This window comes from Sinohyriopsis cumingii, chromosome 7, assembly GCF_028554795.1.
Source record: "Sinohyriopsis cumingii isolate HCF-2022 chromosome 7, ASM2855479v2, whole genome shotgun sequence".
Classification (NCBI taxonomy): Eukaryota; Metazoa; Mollusca; class Bivalvia; order Unionida; family Unionidae; genus Sinohyriopsis; species Sinohyriopsis cumingii.
In genome coordinates, this window is record NC_142967.1 from 59,039,600 (window position 1) to 59,059,006 (window position 19,407).

At 35.2% G+C, this 19,407-nt stretch overlaps 1 protein-coding gene across 2 annotated transcripts in view; it reads left to right on the top strand.

The window, feature by feature from the left end:
* LOC149795336 (kinesin-like protein KIF28) overlaps positions 1–19,407 on the top strand; it is a 206,148-nt gene that overhangs the window by 107,651 nt on the left and 79,090 nt on the right. For both annotated transcript variants that reach the window (XM_089965111.1, XM_089965110.1), the window contains exons 15-16: positions 11,276–11,439; positions 16,134–16,282. In XM_089965111.1, the coding sequence (XP_089821237.1) occupies positions 11,276–11,439; positions 16,134–16,282 (313 nt within the window). The remainder of the gene's footprint in view (positions 1–11,275; positions 11,440–16,133; positions 16,283–19,407) is intronic.

Genomic DNA, 19,407 nt, shown 5'->3' on the forward strand with positions numbered 1-19,407 from the left:
TGTGACCTTACACATCTGATGTGGACCCTCTAACCACTAGGCCACCAGAGCAGTATATTGATGGGTGAACATTTAAACAGTATTATCAGTTCTGCATGGCTGACAATAAATTGAAAGCGATGATGAGTACCTTTAAGAGAAACTTTTGCTCAAGTGGTTGTTTTGTTTTTAACTGATTCATTTGAATTTCAAAAGAATTATATTGAAAGAAGTGTCATTTCTAGGATTTAAACCTTATGAAACCACTGCAACATATTCAATCATATTTCAGAGCCAGAAATCTTCCTTGAGTCAATTGCATTGGATATACAAGTGACAATTACAATGTAATGATTGGACGAAACAAATATTCTTTCACGAGTTACACCATTTATTTATTGTGAAAATATGAAATAAGTTCTTTTATCCATCAAAGTGCATGGACATATAATTTTTCTTGATTGCTTAACCACAGCATAAAAAACAAACAGAAATAATCAGAGTTGCCATATATTATTATATTTGGATTTGCTTACTGTATATCAGCAGCAAGTACATCTCACATTTCTTATGTTTCGCATTTCAATTGCATTAGTGAAGCTGTCAGAGAGGTCCATTTTATGACATTACCCAGAGTGAGAGAACTGCATTAGAAGATGAAATTCAGGACTACATTCTGACTCTCAAAGAAGAACTTCCCCAATTTGATTCAGACCATACCAGTCTTGAGCAGTTTTGGCAAACAGTCAGTACTCTGAATCTGTACACAGACAGGAAATGACTTAAGCTTCTTGATGGGGCCCCGAGTGGCCAAGTGGTCTAAAGCGCTGACCGTTCTGGATCACTGCCATCTCACCTCTGTCTGTGTGGGTTTGAGTCCAAGGCTCAGCTAGTGTGGGTACGTGGGAAAGCCTGCCGATAGCTTCTCGTGGGTCGATGGTTTTTCCCTGGGTTTTCCAGGGTTCTTCCTCCACCAGTTACACTGGCTGCCATGTATAGCCTATCTTGTGCTGAAAAATGGCGTTAAACCCAAGAACAACAACAACTTAGCTTCTTGATGTACTCAGCAGAGTTGTATTGATATTGCCAAATTCCAATGCAGAAATTAAAAGGACATTTTCCATTCTAATGAGGCAGACTCTAGAGAAAACTTGGATCCAGTGACAGTATATAATTTTGCATGGGGATTGCCACCAATATAATCCAGGCAATGATCAGTGATTCCATAAGAAATGCTAGAAATGCTTACATTACATATATAGAGTGAGTGTGAAGGGCACCAAGTTAATTTCAAAGAATATATCCACGAACTCTGTATAGTTAGTGCATGCATCCATAGTGTTATCGTTTTCGTCAGACAACACAACACATTGGTCATTGATGTGAATATTGAGAAAGGAATCATGTTTGGTTGTCCTCAAAGGTTTGAATGTCATGAGAATGAAAACTGGATCCTGCAAATCACGAATGAGAGAGAGATAGAGTGAGAATTATCAACCCGAAAGCACCTGTCATTCATGCGTGACACAGTGTAAGGTGTAAGGTACAAAATAACCAAGAGTGTAATATATCCAGGTTAACAATATGACAATATCTCGCAAACTAAAATCATTATTAGAAATACATTCACTGTGAGTACAAATGACAATCCTTTTGATTCCATGGGTTATAAAAAGTATTATTAAAGCAAGCAAATGCTGTGTATACTATTTACACTAAAGAACTCTGAACCTGTTTGTGTCAATTATGACTACAGATGGCATATAAATGAAATCCCAGGTGTTGAATAAACACACATTGTAACAGCCATAAACTCATTGTTTGAACTTACCAGTAGGATACAAAATACAAAGGTTAATTTATTACAAAGCAGGCTGACCCAGAAGCAGACTTTGGATTCCTTTTAGTGTGGAGATTTTTTTAAAACTATACATATGTATACAAAGTCGGCTGACATGGAGAAGCCAGCTTTGATTTCTTTCTACCAGTTTTCACTGGGATTTTGAATATAAATAGAAACAATGGAACACTTTGAAATGACAACTTCTCACTCATTTGCACAAAAGTGATTCCTCACAGTCATTGTTATCACGTACATAGCATTTATAAAGGGGAATAAAAATAAAACAAAATAGACCACATTATAGATCTTCCCTATTATGGATATGTTTGTAGTGTGATACTCAAGTAGTGAAGAGGCCTTGCCTCTTGCATGGAAAGAAAATACTTTGCCTAAAGCTTCACCTAAGAGGCCCATATGTCGACCAAAAAAGTGTGCTAGAGAGGAGGAGTGTGATGTAAAAGAAAATGAACCAGCAGCAAAAAGACACGAAATTGGAGACCTGTGTCAGGAGAGAGATGATGCTTACGAAAATGATGATGTCAGGTGAGGGCATTACAAACATTTTACATTGAAGCAAAAAGAGGAAGTTTTAAATTTCTCAAAATTGTATGGAATTTGAGTAACATCAAGACATTTCAAAATCCCCAAATCAACCACTGTGAATTGGTCAAAAATAGATTTTTCTCAGCAGCTGAATAAATGGGGACATTTAGCAAGGATTGGGAGACCAGTATCATATGTCAGTGAGTTAGATGGAAAAATTGCAAAGAGGGTTTTCGTCCAATGCAATCTGCAGATCCCTGTTTTACTATATGCATTTACGCCAAGGAATTTTTGTCAAGTGAATGTCCAGAAATTAAGTTTCAAGCCAGTAGGAACTGGGCAAAAGATTTTTTAAAGTGAGACAACCTCGTGCTTCATTCATGGACAATGATGGCCCAGCATCTCCCAGAAGATTTGGAGGAGAAAATAAAATTATTCCATGAATTCATAAAGTCAAGAAGAGAAGAAGACGCTTTCGAAGACAAGATGATAATTAACATGGATGAAACTCCTATGTTCTTTGATATCATTCCTGGATAAATTGTCAAAAAGAAGGGTGTTAAAAGTGTGAGAATTCACATAACTGATGCGGATAAAAAGCATCTAATCTTAGTACTTGCAGTTTCTGCAGCAGGAGATGTTTTGCTGCCTACGATAATTTTTTGTGGTGTGAGGGAGCTAAATGATATTCAGGCACCAAAAGAATGGATCATATGTGTGCAGAAGAAGGGTTGGGTTGAGGAGGAGGTGATGCTGCAGTGGATTAAAGAGATATATCTCAAATATACAGGAAAGGAATGATCTCTTTTAGTGATGGATTCATTCCGGGCCCATATGACAGATGCTGTAAAACAGGCTTTGAGAAGGGGTAACATGGTGCCTGCAGTTATTCTGGGTGGATGCCCCTCCAAGCTACAGCGACTAGACATCAGTGTAAATAAACCAGTCAAGTCGGACATGAGGAAAAGCTGGACAGATTTTATTAGTAAAGCAGCAGAGGGCCTTTCCAAGGAAAATGACAACACATCTTGTATTAAGAGTGCAGATAAACAGACAGTTGAGGACTGGATTGTGAAAGCAGTCGATCACTTCGGGACAAGTCAGATCTGATCCGAAAATCATTCAAAGTTTGTGGTATTAACAGTAACTTGAATGGATGTGAGGACAGTATCATAAGAGATAATGAATGTGTTGGCAGCGACAGTGAAGAGGACAAATTTGATGGATTTGAGCCTGAGGAGATTGAGTGGGCAATTAAGAATGTGGACAGATTGAAGGATTTAAATTAAATAAATTAGCGGCATTCAAGTTTGTTCAGCAGTAATTGGATTATGTCAGATATCACTGCTGTGTAAATAAAAGATGCTCAGTTTCAGAATTAGTACGTTTATCGATCACACTGTACTGTCACTATCTACCGGTATCTCTCTCTTTCTTTCTTTCTCTCTCTCTCTCTCTGAATATATTTTTACGTAATTACTGTGAATAGTTTATACTGTGCTCATCAGTAGTTATTTTTCCAAAATAAGTAGTGTAATTAGCATGAACTGCAAATAAACCTTGACATTTAACTTAAAAAAACTTTGTTGAAGCATAAATTAAAACAGAAAAAGTTGAACTTGTTCTCATATACTCAGATGAATTATTCTTACAAGAACCCTTGTTCTTAGCAAATTTGCATCTAGGAAGAAAAGTGTAAACAAACAACACTCACAGCATTTTCTTTTTTAAAGTTTTCTTTAATAAAATTTACATTTGAGTGCATTTTCCGACATGTAATTTTCGAATGATTTAAAAGGTGTCCCACAACTTACAATACAAAAAAAACCTGATGTGTTCCAGAACATACAGTGCAAAAAAAATTACTTTTAAAATAAATGTATGGTGTCCCAACAAATACTGTGTCCCATCACATATGGTAAGTAACGTTATCCTTGAAGAAAGTGCTTTTGAGAAAATGATGGCAAAATTTATATGCTAAAGTTACAAAAGGTAAATAATAATAAATCCTCATAAGTTGCTAACATGTACCAAATTTTACTCTCTCACATTCCTGTGTGCTTATGATCATGTTTTCCACTCTAGTTGTTGTTGTTGTTGTTGTTGTAGGGTTTAATACCATTTTTCAGCACAAGACAGGCTATACATGGCGGCCAGTATAAATGGTGGAGGAAAAACCAAGGAAAACCCCAGAAAGGACCACTGACCCACGAGAAGCTACTGGCAAGTTTTCTCACATACCCACATTGGCTGAGTCCTAGACTCGAAACCCATGCAAACAGAGGTGAGATGGCAATGATCCATAGCAGTGAGGGCTTTAGTGACCACTCAGCCACTTGGGGCTCCCCTTCTGATACTTGTATTCTTATTGCGGAACAATGATGAGCTCTTTCAGCACATGACCTACTGTTGTGATAAGATTGCTTACAAGCCAGCAAAATCTCTATTTTTCATCATCATTTGCACATTCTTTCACAGTAATAAAGATAAATATTAATTGCAACTCATTTAGTCCTTAAAATATGCCTGTTGAAATGGGTGTCTTTATCCTGAGCCCAGTTTCAAGTTGAAAATGTCATTATTGTAATTGTAAATTTAAGAAAAAAATTATCTCAATATTCTTCATGCAAGCAAAATCAATTATTGATCAAGGTTGAATCAAAGATGATATCATTATATTTTGTGTCTAGTTTAATCTTTTCCCAGATATATGTACATCTGAGGCCCAACTGGCCAAGTGGTTTAAAGCACTCACTTTTACCAACCACTGTGATGTCACCTCTGTCTATTTGGGTTCAAGTCTCAGGACCCTCTAGTGTGGTTATGTGTCTGAAGCTTGCCAGTAGTTTCCCATGGATTAGTGGTTCTTGTCAGGGTTTTCCCAGGTTCTTCCCCACCATATGTAATGGCCACTGTTGTTGAGCCTGTCTTGTGCTGAGAAATGGCGTTAAACTGCAGACAACAACAACATGCACATCTAGACACCCTTACCTGACAACAACATGCACATCTAGACACCCTTACCTGACAACAACATGCACATCTAGACACCCTTACCTGATTCAGTGCACATGTTTTTCAACACCACTACCATATTTCATTGTAAGCACATTTGGACATTTGGATATCCCTGTCATATCTCCATACATGTGCTTCCAGATGCCCCTTGTAAACAATAACCATATTGCACCAACTGATGGAAATATTACCTCAAATTAAACTTGCTCTCTGGAAGCTTCTGTGATGTTGTATGTGCTAGTTTATTAGCTGAATCCTAAATGGCCAATGAGAGATAGGAAGACATCATAAATGCAAATGCTGGCCGCTATGTTTACTGGTATATTCATATATTCTAAACAATTATGTTGATTTTTGTGGGTTATTTTGATCTCAAGACCTTGTCAGTAATCTCATACCCAGCAATAACAGTGATCATGGATTTTTAATCCCAACTTGGAGTGGAATTTATAGCACACAAACCTTGGCCTCACTTCTTGATATACATTTAAACAAGAAAGATGCTGTTTATCATTTTATACTTTTAAAGAGCAACATTAGGCACTAAATATTGAATTTGAAAACCTTATTTTACCCTGGAGATTCATTTCCTTTGTGCATGAAATGAGAGTGGGAAATGCATTTACTTGGTTACTTCTGACGCATCAAAATGCATTCATTTCTGGAAGATTTTCATTTTTCTGGATGCTTAGGTGTAGAAAAGATGTTTTTGAGTAACAATTTTACTTGTGTTTGTGCCAAAAGGTTTAAAATTGTACGTTTATATGGGTGGGGGGTTTGGGTTTTTTTTTGCATATTCGATCCATGTATTTGCTGTCCTGGTTGCCATTTACTCTAAAATCTACATTTAACAAAGGTTTATCTGTCCATGTGCAGTTCAACCTAATCTGCATTCAATCTAAGTGCAAAAAGTATCAAACCTGGACACAAGCTGTTCCAATACCAGTAATTTTTGGTCTTACGAAAAACTCTTTGTCTCAGTTTGTTTGCTTCCACTGTTTCTTTTAACGTGAGCAGAAAGTCTACATTTTTAATTTATTTGATATCACTGTAGAATCACAGCTTTTAATATAAGACCACCCACTTTTGTCTGTCATCAATATCACGGAGCTATGAAATAGGGTACTACCTCATAAGCATGGCATGCAGGCATAATGAGTTGAAATGCATATATCAATGTGCAGTTTTACCAAACCAGTTATATATGGATACTGTAAGCTTTTAGTGTGGTACGTTTTAATAACACATTGTTGTAATGTAAGGAGATGTGTCCTGAGCTGTATTTTAATGGTAGTCACTGAACAGAAGGGTTAATTATGGGTATAAAAATGGATTTTACTTTCTGACCAGTTCACGTTTGTATCATTGTGTAAGCTGTTTTCAGTTCACCTTTCAGTCACTGTTGTCATTAATTTTGAGAGGTTTTTTTTCAATGTTGATATTTCTGTTGAAACATTGTATGGTCTTTCTGAAGGATAGGAAATTTCAATGAGTGATTTGTATTAAAGTTGAATCAGTATGATTGAGTCAGTTTTCCATTTTTACTTCCTCACTCATTCTTCATTCAGGAATGTTTTCACAAATCATTTGTTTGGATGAGAAAATTCTACCTTCGGGATAAGAATTTTGCATCAAACAGGAGCCTTTGCAAAGTTATATTGCAAATGATGGATTCAGTTTAGCAAATAGTGGAACATGTTGATATTGTTGATTTGGTGTTTTATGGTTAAGCAGTACAAGTAGGTTATATATTGCCAGGGCAATTGGAATTAAGTGCCTTGCCCAAGGAAACATTTAAGTAAAGATCTAGGGCTGATCTGATATTTGGATTTGAATCAGCACCGTTCCAGCACATTAACCAATGAGCCACCTTGCCTTCTTTGATAGTGGGGCATAAGAAGGTGAGACATGGTTGGCTTTTTGTGGAAACCTTCTGAAATGTGTATTGATACCACTTTGTCATAAAAAATTGTCATGATGTCATTTTGAAGGCATTTAAATGTGTTTCCAAGTTGTTTTACTACACCTTTTGTGCTTTTATTGCAGAAGAACCTGAAAGTGATTGGTATGTAGACCCTGACCATTTTTTTTTTCCTTCACCATGGCAAAAATACATTATACAAATGGACAATAGAGGTTCACAATGATGCAGAGCAAAAGAACACAGATGTATCTACCACTGGCGATACTTCCCATACCATTGATAATAATACACATATTTATAAATGTGACAGCAGTAACCTGTAAATATCTTTCAGTATGCAAGCTTTTGAGCCCAATATGAATAATGATAAAAATCATGCAGCTGCAGCTAATGTTCATGTGCTTTTAAGTATTGTTACCTCCTTGAGTGCCCAATCAAGAACTAATATCTTGAACTTAGGGATAAATACAAAAGGTATTAATATGTGACATTATAAATATACAAGGAATTAGAGAACAATTAGATCAAGTAAGTCTTTTACTTACATCACCTGAAAATAATGTACATGTCTTTGGAATTTCTGAAACATTGTTAACTCATTCAAGCCTGAAGATTTTTGTTCTTTTACCTGAAATTCATTTTGGGGGTTACTTCTGAATACATTCAAATACACCTGCTTCCAAGAGATTTTCATTTAGCCGGATGCCAGGTTGTGTTAAAAGATATTTTTTTTATTGGCTGTTTCACTTGCATATGTGCAGAAGGGTAAAAGTTCTTTTTTTCTTTGTTTTGTTTTGCTTATTGGACCCATCATATTTAAGTCCTGGCCACTTTTTCCTCCTAATTTTAAACTTTTTCTTCTTGTGGAGGTTCACCTGTCTGTGTGCAATTCAGACTGGTGTGCTTTGGATCTCAGGCCAAAAAGTCTGAAATCTGGACACAAAATCTAGTTGTAACAACCAGCAAAATTTTGGTGTAAGAAAAATTGGGTCTCAAAAATGATGTTTCTCTTTCTGTATTTTGTAATGCATTTAAAAACTCCAGATTATTTGGCTTCGTTGTAGAGCTACATCTGTCTACTTTTCTGTAATACCACCGACATTGATGTTTCTTGAAGACCTTGACACTACAGAGCTCGGAAGTAGGGTACAACTTCATAACACATTAATTCATCACTAGGGGTTAATGAGGTAAAGTTCCATTTTATACAACCTTTTTGAAAGACCCAATTAATTCAGGAACTCACTTGAATAACGGTAAATTCAAAAACCCTTCTTGATTATATCTACACTTACACTCCAGAAGATGTTTCTAAAGTTTCTGCTCCTAATATTGGATTGAGTGACCAATATGCCATTCTTCTTACACAGAACTTAGAAAAAAAGTAAGGAAAAGCATGTCCAGAAATCAAATTCTTACATATCTTTTATATATTTTAACAACAACAACTTTCTGATGGACTTGAAACAGATTCTGTTGGGATATGTGGCAATACTTGAAGACATAGATGATAGATTTATGGACAGACTTACATTTTTTAAATTGGTCAATCAATATGCACCATTAAAAATGCAAAGAATAAAACATGATCATCAACAAGGCTGGATGCTATTAAAAGAAGAGACTTCTTGAAAGCTTCAGGTAATGAAGAGCATGCAGTTAGGAGAAATAAAGTAACAAAAAATGATTAGGATTGCAAAAAAGTTTTTTCACATTATCTAAATGTTATTGATGAAAATAAGATAAACCTTTAAACAATTTGGAGACTATTTAATGAATTAGAAAAATAAAAAACAAAATTGATGGTATATGCACAAATGACTGATTACAAACTGCTAATTTGTTTAATGACTTTCTTTGTGAATGTGGCCTTAAACATTAAAGAACCTAAAGTTGTATTAGGTCACTCTCATCTCAGAAGATTTTGTGCCAAAAGTTTATCAAAATATGATAGATTTGAAATTCCTGAAATAAATTAATTTTTGTTTTAAAATATCTGCAAAATATTGATTTTTCTGAGTTGACAGGACTTGATATGATAGGCCCAAGGCTTTTGATTCAAATGCAGCAGTTCCTGCTATTGAGAGACAGTTGCATTTATATGTAATTATAGTCTAAAGACTTGTAAATTTCCACAGTTATAGAAAACTGTAAAAGTAACTCCACTCCAAAGAGCTGGGGCTAAAGACGATTTGAACAATTTTCCCTTTCTATCCTTTCACCTTTTTCAAAATTAATTGAAAGCATGTGCATGAATCCTCTATGACTTATTTCAGTGACCACTAATTCTGCATGATAACCAGTCTGGTTTTAGGTAAAATCATTCCTGTGAAATGGCTCTAATATCAGTGGTTGACACATTGCTGCTTGCTTTAGGTGAAGGAAAGTTAGTGGGAGTGTTATGGTTAATTTTCGAAAAACACTTCTTGTTCATGAACTTCTAGAAAAATTAAATATCTGCCAATCTAGTGACAGCTCAAAAATGGTTTACTTCATACTTGAATGACATAGTTCAAAAAGTGACTTTACATGGACATGAATATGAAAATAAAATTAGAAGCTGCGGTGTGCCACAAGGATCTGTACTCTGACCACGTTTGTTTGTTATTTTCATAAATGATTGTCCTCTATGGATTGGAAATACAGCATCATCTGTATGTTGATAATACTGTTTTCCCTGCTGAACACAGCTGCAAAATTAAATTAGAAAATAATCTTCAAATGGCATTAAAAAAGTTTAACAAATGGTGCAAGGAAATACGGCATGGATGTAAATACAAATAAAACAAAGTTTCGTTAATAACAACACACGGAAAAGAAAGTGAAATAAGAGACAGAAGACTTCAGCCTTTTCTGTGATAATGAAAAACTGAAAGCGGTTTCCATCAACAAAATTCTTGGTATTCTTGTTAACAGTAATTTACTTTGGTCTGATCAAATAACTCTCATTACAAAGAAAGCAAACTCCTATCTTTGGCTATTAGGAAAAAAAAAGTATTTTCATTTAAAAACAGTACCATGTCACTTATTACAAGAGTACATTCAGCCACATTTTACTGTTGTCATATCATAAGGAGAAATACTTATGATGTTAATATAAAGAAAGTATTTTTGCCACAAAGACGAGCCTGTACAATAGTACTGGATAGGCAGCCTGGAAACATTATGGAGACAATGCTTTAAGCATCCTATTTTTTCATGAACGAGTTCACCAATAGAAAGCCAAAATGATGTGTAAAGTTTCTGTCATATGCACCCCAGTTTACTTGAAAGCTAATTTTAAATGCAGAGGAACCAGTAGCATTCCAAACCTTAGATCAATGACAGCCCAAAACTTCCTCATTCCAATAACAAAGGAAGAATTTTTTTAAGAACAGTTTTCAATACCCTGTGGTCATTATATGGAATGATATCCCAAGAGAAGTCAAAGAATGTTCTAGCATGTCAGCTTTTCACTTTGGGTATGTTAAATGGATGAAATCTTAATCTCAATAATGATCTAATGTTGTACCCTGTGACCTCCTCTGGCTACGTTGTTGTATATCAGTATATGTCAGTATGTTATGCAACTTTGGCCAGTGAACACTGATAATAACTTCATCAGTTAGTGTGTTTACAATTGATTTGTATTATTAACTTGTCTGGGTCTGTAATTTCTATGTACATATTAACTAATTTATGTAAACATGTATGTGTGAGATGGGCATTGATTGCACTCTGTATATATCCGTACATATATCTTTGAGGGCTTCAAGGTAGATTAGTTCTGTTTTGTAACTGAGTTACCCTCGTTAAATAAAGTATTTATTATTATTATTATTATTATTATTATTTTATTATTATTATTTTTATTATTATTTTTGTGATAAACAGAATTTTAAATTTGTACCCATTCCATTATGAATTATTTCAAATTCATAGATTTTGTCAGAAACAAGAACTTAAAAAAGATTTGTTTTCTTTCCTAGAGTATCATTTGGTCCAAATCATCTGTTTGTGTTCCACCATCCCCAAGACCTAGCCAAACAAATGAAAGGATTAACAGTGTCCCAGGAGAAGCCAACTTTTGAGAGTGCTCAGGAAGAAATTGCCAGAGCATCAGGCTTATTGGCAGCTGAAGGAATGTCTAAAGGTACAGTCTTTCTTAACCGCTTTAGAATGAAAATCACATCTAAGAAAGTCTCCAGTATCTTTGTTTCAAAGTGAAGAATTTTACTGTAACCTTAGCAAAGTGACAAGGTGATTTAACTTAAAATTTTTGGTATAGTATGGTGTTTTGTCGTGCATAAACACTACGAAGGTTATAGTGTACAAATGCAATTAAAATGCCTTGTCCAAGGATACACCATATATCTGTTCATGTCTGTTCCAATGGTGGGAACCAAACCTGCACCCTTCTGGTCACAAGTCCAATACTTTTACTACTGTATTTAATCTACTTGTTAGATAAAGTAGTCTGTTTATGCTTTGCATGGATGGGGTACTGGCAAGATGTTTATTCATACCAAGCATATTGAGTCCACATACACCATTTAACCTATCAGTTGGGATAGACCCTATTAATTTACTTCCAGGGTCAAACTGACCAGTCTCATTGAATCTTTTGAAATTCTGACAAATTTGCTCAATCTGTGAATAATTAAAATAATCATAGATTTATATTTAATGCACGAACTAGGATGGGAGTGATAAATAGAAGTTTCAGGATAAAAAGTTTAAAAAAGTAAAAATGAAAAAAAATTGGGATGAGCAAGTTAACCCTTTACCTCACAGAGCATAGTTACAAAGTGCAGCGCGCTATAAATAGAACACCTGTTACCTAGTCGAGCCTATACGCATAGGCCTGCCTGTGAACTGTTGAGCAGTGTAGTGTATGTTACGTTTAACAGCAATTTTAACCATTTTACATTTTTGGCACACATCATTATATGTGGAAAAATTTAAGAGTAAAGTCTGATTGTTATAGCTGTGTAATTATTTTTCACGGAAGATTTTTTTTTATGTGCTTTAAAATCTTGAGAGAACTCGTTCACCGTCATGTCAGTGAGGCCGCGTGACTAACCGTAGATGCCATTTCTCATACTCGAAATTGACAAGTTTTTCGTCTGCATCGACATCAATAAGTCATCTGAATTTGATAATTTATAAAAACTAATTGCTGCCTACATCAATATCAGAGCCTTTACCTAAGTTATTGAATCTTTCATAGTTGTGATTCTAATCGTGAAAACTTCATAAGTACTGAATGAAATCTGCGACCACCATTTTGGAGAGTGGAGATTACAACCCAGTTACTTTAAATAGCAGATATCGACCAGTGCATAAACAGCGACCACGCGATCTGACGTAATTGTCATTCGCAGAAATGAATGTAGTGTCTAATAGGGGGTTTTTCCCCAAAGGTGGCGCTACGAAAACCAGCTCAAAATGGCTGATGTTTACAGCAGGCATCAAAAGGCGTTTCCAATTTACATTATATATATATATATATATATATATATATATATATATATAGTCTGATCTTTGGTTATGATGGTCTTGACTTACGGCAACCTGCCGATATGAACAAGGTCAAAAGACCCATTAATTTTTTAGTTTTTCAGTTTCAAATTAAGTCAACCCGCCGGTAGGAATGAGGCCTAAAGACCTGTTAATTTTCAGTTTTTCGATTTCAAATTAATCTAGTTACATGTACATGTAATTGAAGCAGCATCAGTTCATTGCTACTTACAAATGAGGAAAACTAGTTCAGATGCGGATGAATAGCAGACGTACACAAGTCGTCACTGATGCTGAGGCATAGGAATGTGTCATTAATTCGTACTCTCCTTCACTACACATGTACATGTATTGTCTTATGATCTTCGGTTAGTGATGTAAACAACATTTTTGTGTGCCCTAATAATGCTTCTAAAGCCTTTGCTGGTTTACCATAGTGAAAATCCACGTGCACTGAAAGGCATTTTTGAAGCAGCATTACCAGTCATTTGGAAGGCCAACAAGAAGGCATGGATTATGTTGGTTATGTTCTTAGACTGGTTTGAAAATCATATTGTGCCAAAGGTTGAGCATTACTGTATGTCTAAGAATCTCCTCTTCAAGATACTTTTAGTGCTTGATAACGCCCCTGGCTATCCTGCAACTTTAGATTATGTCCATCCATATGTTAAAGTTGTATTTTTACCCCCCAAATACAACATCGTTGATTCAGCCAATGGACCAGGAGGTATTTAGATCTTTCAAGACCTATTATTTTCAACATCCATTTGTTCCAGGCTGTTTGAGCAACTGAAAGTGAATAAAAAATTTGAAGGAGTTTTGGAAGTTGTACTCTATCTACGATGCCGTAAAAAACATGGCCAATTCTTGGGACGAGGTTAAAGCAACAAATATGAGTGGTGTTTGGAAAAAGTTATGTCCTCAATTTGGAAACAGTTTGGAAGATTTTTCTGAGGACAGTACCACCAAAGCAAGGAAGAATGTTGTGGCTCTGGGGATGCAACTTAATTTAGAAATTAATGACCATGACATCACAGCATTGACAGAATCGCATGAAAAGGAACTTAGAAATAAAGACCTGATGGAGATCAAAGCCCACATGTTAGAAGAAGAGGAAGCTGAAAGTGACGTCGAAATTTTCGGAACCAAGGCAGTTCAGAGTTATAGAATTAGCTGATGCTTTTTGTCCAGTTCAAGCAGGAATGGCAAAATTTGAAGAGCAGGATCCTAATGCTGAGAGATTCGCCATTGTGTATAGAGGTGTCACCAAAGCTCTTAGGTGCTACAAAGAAATTTACAAAGAGAAAAAGAAAATATCTGTTCAGACTTCATTGCACCAATTCTTCATAAGAGTTGAAAAACCAACAGTAGCAGCTTTTCCACCTCCATGAAGTGTCTTTATTGTTTATCGAAACAGTTGATGTTTACACATAAGATAGAGTTAGCATGATATTTAAATTTTATTACTTTTTTTTGGTTTGAATTAATTGTTTTCCAATTAACTGAAGTTCACTATGTTGCCATTCTTATATAGTTTGAGGCTTTTTTGGTAAAAAAAAGTTATAAAGCATTATTTTTGCTGATGGTTCTTTAATCAACACGAACATTTACATACAAATTCTGACTTATGTACAAAATCAGGTTATGAACATTTTTAAGAATGGAACTCATTCATAAGTCGAGACCTGACTCTGTGTGTGTGTGTGTATGTATATATACACACACACACACAAATTGTTGTACACATCTGTTTCTTCCTCATAATTACAGAGATAATAACCAAGTACAAAAAGGGTTAATGATTTAAGGTCGTGGAGGATGGACACAAGACTTGACTGCACATACAATTGCTTGTTGGCATACATTTAATGTGTGTGCACTTTGGCAAGAAATACTTGCTTCAGCATTTAGAAAAAATAGTTCAAGGCGCCACAAAAACAAGCATGCTTTGATATAGCACAGCAAGATTTTATCATACAAATCATGTCTGCATCTTTAGTTTCATGTCAAGTCTCCGTATCCTATGCAGAATTACAGAAACAAAACCAGATCATACCATGTCTGTGAATAGTTAATTAATTTCTTGGGTGATGTTGAGGTGCCCTCTCCACCTACCATAAAGACACAGAATGGCACCAGAAAATACTGTATCCATGAAATGAATACTGTAGAATCATTGATTGGTCTCATAGGTGATGTTGAAATGCCGTCTCCACCTGCAGACTCAGAAACATTGCTGGAATATGTTCTGTTTGTAAATTCAGCAGAAACCATTGGAATCACACAAATTTGAGGCATGATGGTTTACAATCAAACTTGTCCCATGTCAGAGAGGTGTTATCATCATTTACTTTATATGTGCATGAAAATAGTAAGAACACAAGCTCAGCAGGAAGATTTGCAATTTGACCAATATGGTACAGGTGGACAGTCCATACCAATAACATATCAACCGGCTGGTCTGCAAGGCATATATATTTTGTTCTGACTGCTGACCGACTGGTCCAGTCATACAGACAATAAAGACTGTATGGCATTCACTTGGTGCAATCAAAACAGTTGAAATATAAGCCAGTAGAGTACAGTAGAGACTGTCTATATGGCATCCACCAAGTGCAATCAAGACCATTGATATATAAGCCAGTTGATCACATAAGAAACTGTATGGCATCCGTCTGGCAGCAATCAAGCCTAAATAAATATAAGACAGTGGACCTCAGCAGAAATTTTGTATGATGCACAGTTGCACATTTAAGAATATGTTGGAGGTAGAAGATTCTAATACGGATAAAAGTTGTGCAAGAAAAAGATGTACAGGATGAGAAAATTCCAGAAATCCAAAAAACTTGCATAAGACGAGGTGTTCTGCAAGCTGTACATCAGGAAAAGTGGAGCGGACACTTAATTTTTTGAACTAGAAATTGAGCTGTTACATGAAACAGCAATCGCCTTACAATCACTTTTAATTATCAGGGTTAATAGGTTATGTGATTATTTCCCCCTGCGATAGTAGTGTATTTAAAATTCCTAACATGTCAGTTTTGTGTTCCGTTATTTTCTGTTTCACTTGAAAATGACAGCTATAATTAAAAATTTAAGTTTATTGTTATTTTTCTTCACTGCCCAATTAATACATCCAGAAGTTTTCCTTTTTTCTTTTCTTTCTCTTCTACAGTTAAGATAGTCACACATGATATAAAATGCAATCACCTGTTCCTAATTCCATTTACTTTCTCATTATTTTTACATTTTCCTCTCTTTAAAAAGAAAAATCTAACCAAAAAAAATCATGAAAAGCAATAAATAAATGATTTAATTTGTTTACAGACCATGAGATTCTGAAAGGAGTGCTTGTTGAAATTCTACCAATGGTTAACAAGGCCAATGAGATGTCAAAAGAACTGAAGAAAAAGAAATCCTTTGAAATAGTACTGGTTTCTGCTCTAAGTATGGGGAAGAAGCATGGACAGACTAAGGCAAGATATCAGCAGTTACTACACATATCTGGTGAAAGATATACAGACTCTTTCATTTGTGCCCTTCCAAATGAAATTTACTAAACCAGTCAAATAATTTGTATTTTTAGCAAGCCTTGAAATTATTTAATGAGTTTTATAAATTTGATTTGCATAAATGTAAGATTTTGTTTATCATGTGAAGAAAAATGCTTTTGATTTGAATTGCATTTATGTTTCAGTTTAATTTTGTATTCTGTCTGATGTATCTAAACTTTCAACATGTTCCTCCATTAAAGTGGGATTAGTAATTCCATGCAGAGTGAAATTTTAACTATTTTAGTTTTATACACATATTATTGCACATGAAAATGATGTGCATTGAATACAAGCTGCCCTCATCATGCATTGGTAATGCAGTACAGGCATTACCTGAGTTGTATCAAAGGTAAATAAACTCTGGAGAGGAAGTTTTAATACGATGTAATCTAATTACAGTGTGACCCTGCTATAGCGTGCTCCACTATAACATGAATTGGGATATAACACAGTCATGGTGTGGCTCCCAAAATTTCATATACATGTATTGTTCTTGTACACAAAAAAAAAGAAAAATTCTTTCTTAAAAGTACGAAATTTTAAAAAAATTTATTATCATTTTGGGGAAGAGATCGCGTATGAATAATTCAAGATGATTGTGGCGTGGCTTCTGAAATTTTATGTATTTTTCTCGTACAATTTAAGATGGTAACTGTGCCGATGAAGCACATATTTTACTGCCTGCATTTATTACCTACACACACCCTCGCAATTTTTTTGGGGTACATGCATCATTTTCTTCAGCTAACTGTCCTGCTTGCTTATAACACGGTTCAGTCTATAACGCAGTCGGGTTCTATGGCTCCCAACTACCTTGTTATAGCGAGGTCACACTGTACATAGGCAATATCATGAAGCCATCCTCACCTTTGTAACACGTGGTTGAGAAATTGGACTCACTTGATACTATAATCATTTTACACTTAAATTTGTACTTGTATGGGTTAAAATTTATTAATAAAAAAATAAAATCATGATTACAGAATCGAGTAACTCGGATGTTTAGAGTGCATTATACAGGGTTTGTGACAGCTTCATGATATTGTCATTATATAAACATAGATCAAAGAGAAAGTTTTTTTCTGGCATAACACGCATTCATATTTATACAAGTGATAACAATCTGCCATTAACTATGGCTGTTGTACATTAAATGTGGCTGTTGTACATTAAATGTGGCTGTTGTACATTAAATGTGGCTGTTGTACAGTAAATGTGACTGTTGTACAGTAAAACCTGTTATGAGAGACCACCCCTTCTGCCAGCAAAAAACAGTCTCACAAGATAGATGGTCTCTCATAACAGCTTGATGTAAAAAAAAGACCAGTTTCCAAGGTCCAGTTTCAGAACAGTTTAAAGAGAAATAACCACAATCACTGTACATATATTCTATTCTGTATTATTAGTTCTTGCGAAAATATTCTATGCATTCATCTGAAATTATTTAGCAGTAAAGATATACTTTTCTCATTAAACATGAAATTACATTTACATTTGAAATCACATGTACATGTATTAGTATATGAAATCATTTTTGATTTACTCCTTTTCCTTTAAAACACCCTAAATTTGTTTTAATGAAGTTTAAACCACTGTTTTGCAAGTTGTCACTTTCAGTTACAGTAATTATTTTCTCCAGGTTTAAAATTTGTCTCATTTTAGTTGGAGGTTCTTCCATTGTTATTTAAGGTAATAGGTTTAAACTTTATGAATGTTCAGTTGTAATATCGACTTTAAAGCCTGTTTTGACTGTGCTTTGGGAAAATATGACAAATCTATACAGTCATGTGCATTTCATATCTAACAATTAATGAAATAAAAAGAAACAGTTATCTCATCCAGAAGCAAAATCATTTACTCAGAAACAAAAGTGAAAGGCATAATTCAAAGAAGACATACAGGGATTAACTCTATAAACAAAGCATGTAACCTGATTGCACCAACTTGAATAGATGACAGCTTGGTGACTGGGATGTAATCACTGTAACAACAAACATGACAAGCCATTAACACTATCAATCAAATCCCTCAGACAATTCTCACTAGCTGTTTTAATAAACAAAGACCTCATTTACCACCAGGCAACGCAGATTAACTCCAGAGACAAACAATATATGCAACCACTACCTTAATTTCATCACTACGATGGCAATTTCGCAACATGTACATTAGCTTGGTTTACGGACTGTACCAAGTCACTTTATACAAACCAGTAGCCAGAATCCTTTTCTTGTGTTCTTTTCATGCATTTTTTTTTTTATCAGAAGAATTTTTACTATTCAAACAATCGTTGTTACAAATGATTTCATAGAAGTCAGTGGTGCCTGTCTCTGTTGTTGCATTACGGATGTTTATAGAGCTAGATGCTTGGTCCTACTCGTACATATTGGCACTAGCTATGATGGTCTGGCTAAAATAAGACTGGGAACCAGGCTAAGTGCTGGAATACTCTACAGGTACTTTAGTCTGATTTACTCCAGAAAATATGAAACACTATAAGCGTACCCACAAAATTTCAGATACTGGTAGCCAGCCTCTTTTTTTTTTATAGAATGGTGTAGCAGTCATTCATAGCAGTGTCGAAATGCATTTTTTGCCAAGACAATAGGGTCGCTGGTCGCTTTAGCAAGTGGTCGCTTACGACAAAGAGTTTTTATAATAAAATTGATCCATGCATTACAATTGTGATTGGAAATGATAGGTGGTTGCTGATAGCAGAGGTTGCTCATAACAGTTTTTACTGTACTAAATATTGTTTTAAAAGAACTATAAATAACTTCCCAAAAACTGCTCAACAGAATTTGATCAAATTAGACAGAAATCATCCTCTTCCAGTTATGTGCTCTGCCTTTCAGCTTTGCCTCACACCCTGAGCTTTTACCAGGGTCATGGGAGTAGTTGCCATCTATGATGCCAAATGGAGAATCTGTTGTGATGGGGACAGTGGAAACTTGTGAAATCCTATCAGTCCCTCTCTGAGTGCATTGGCTGAATTTCTTCTATTCCTACACCACCCCCTTGAGAACTTATGAACCTGCTTATAACAT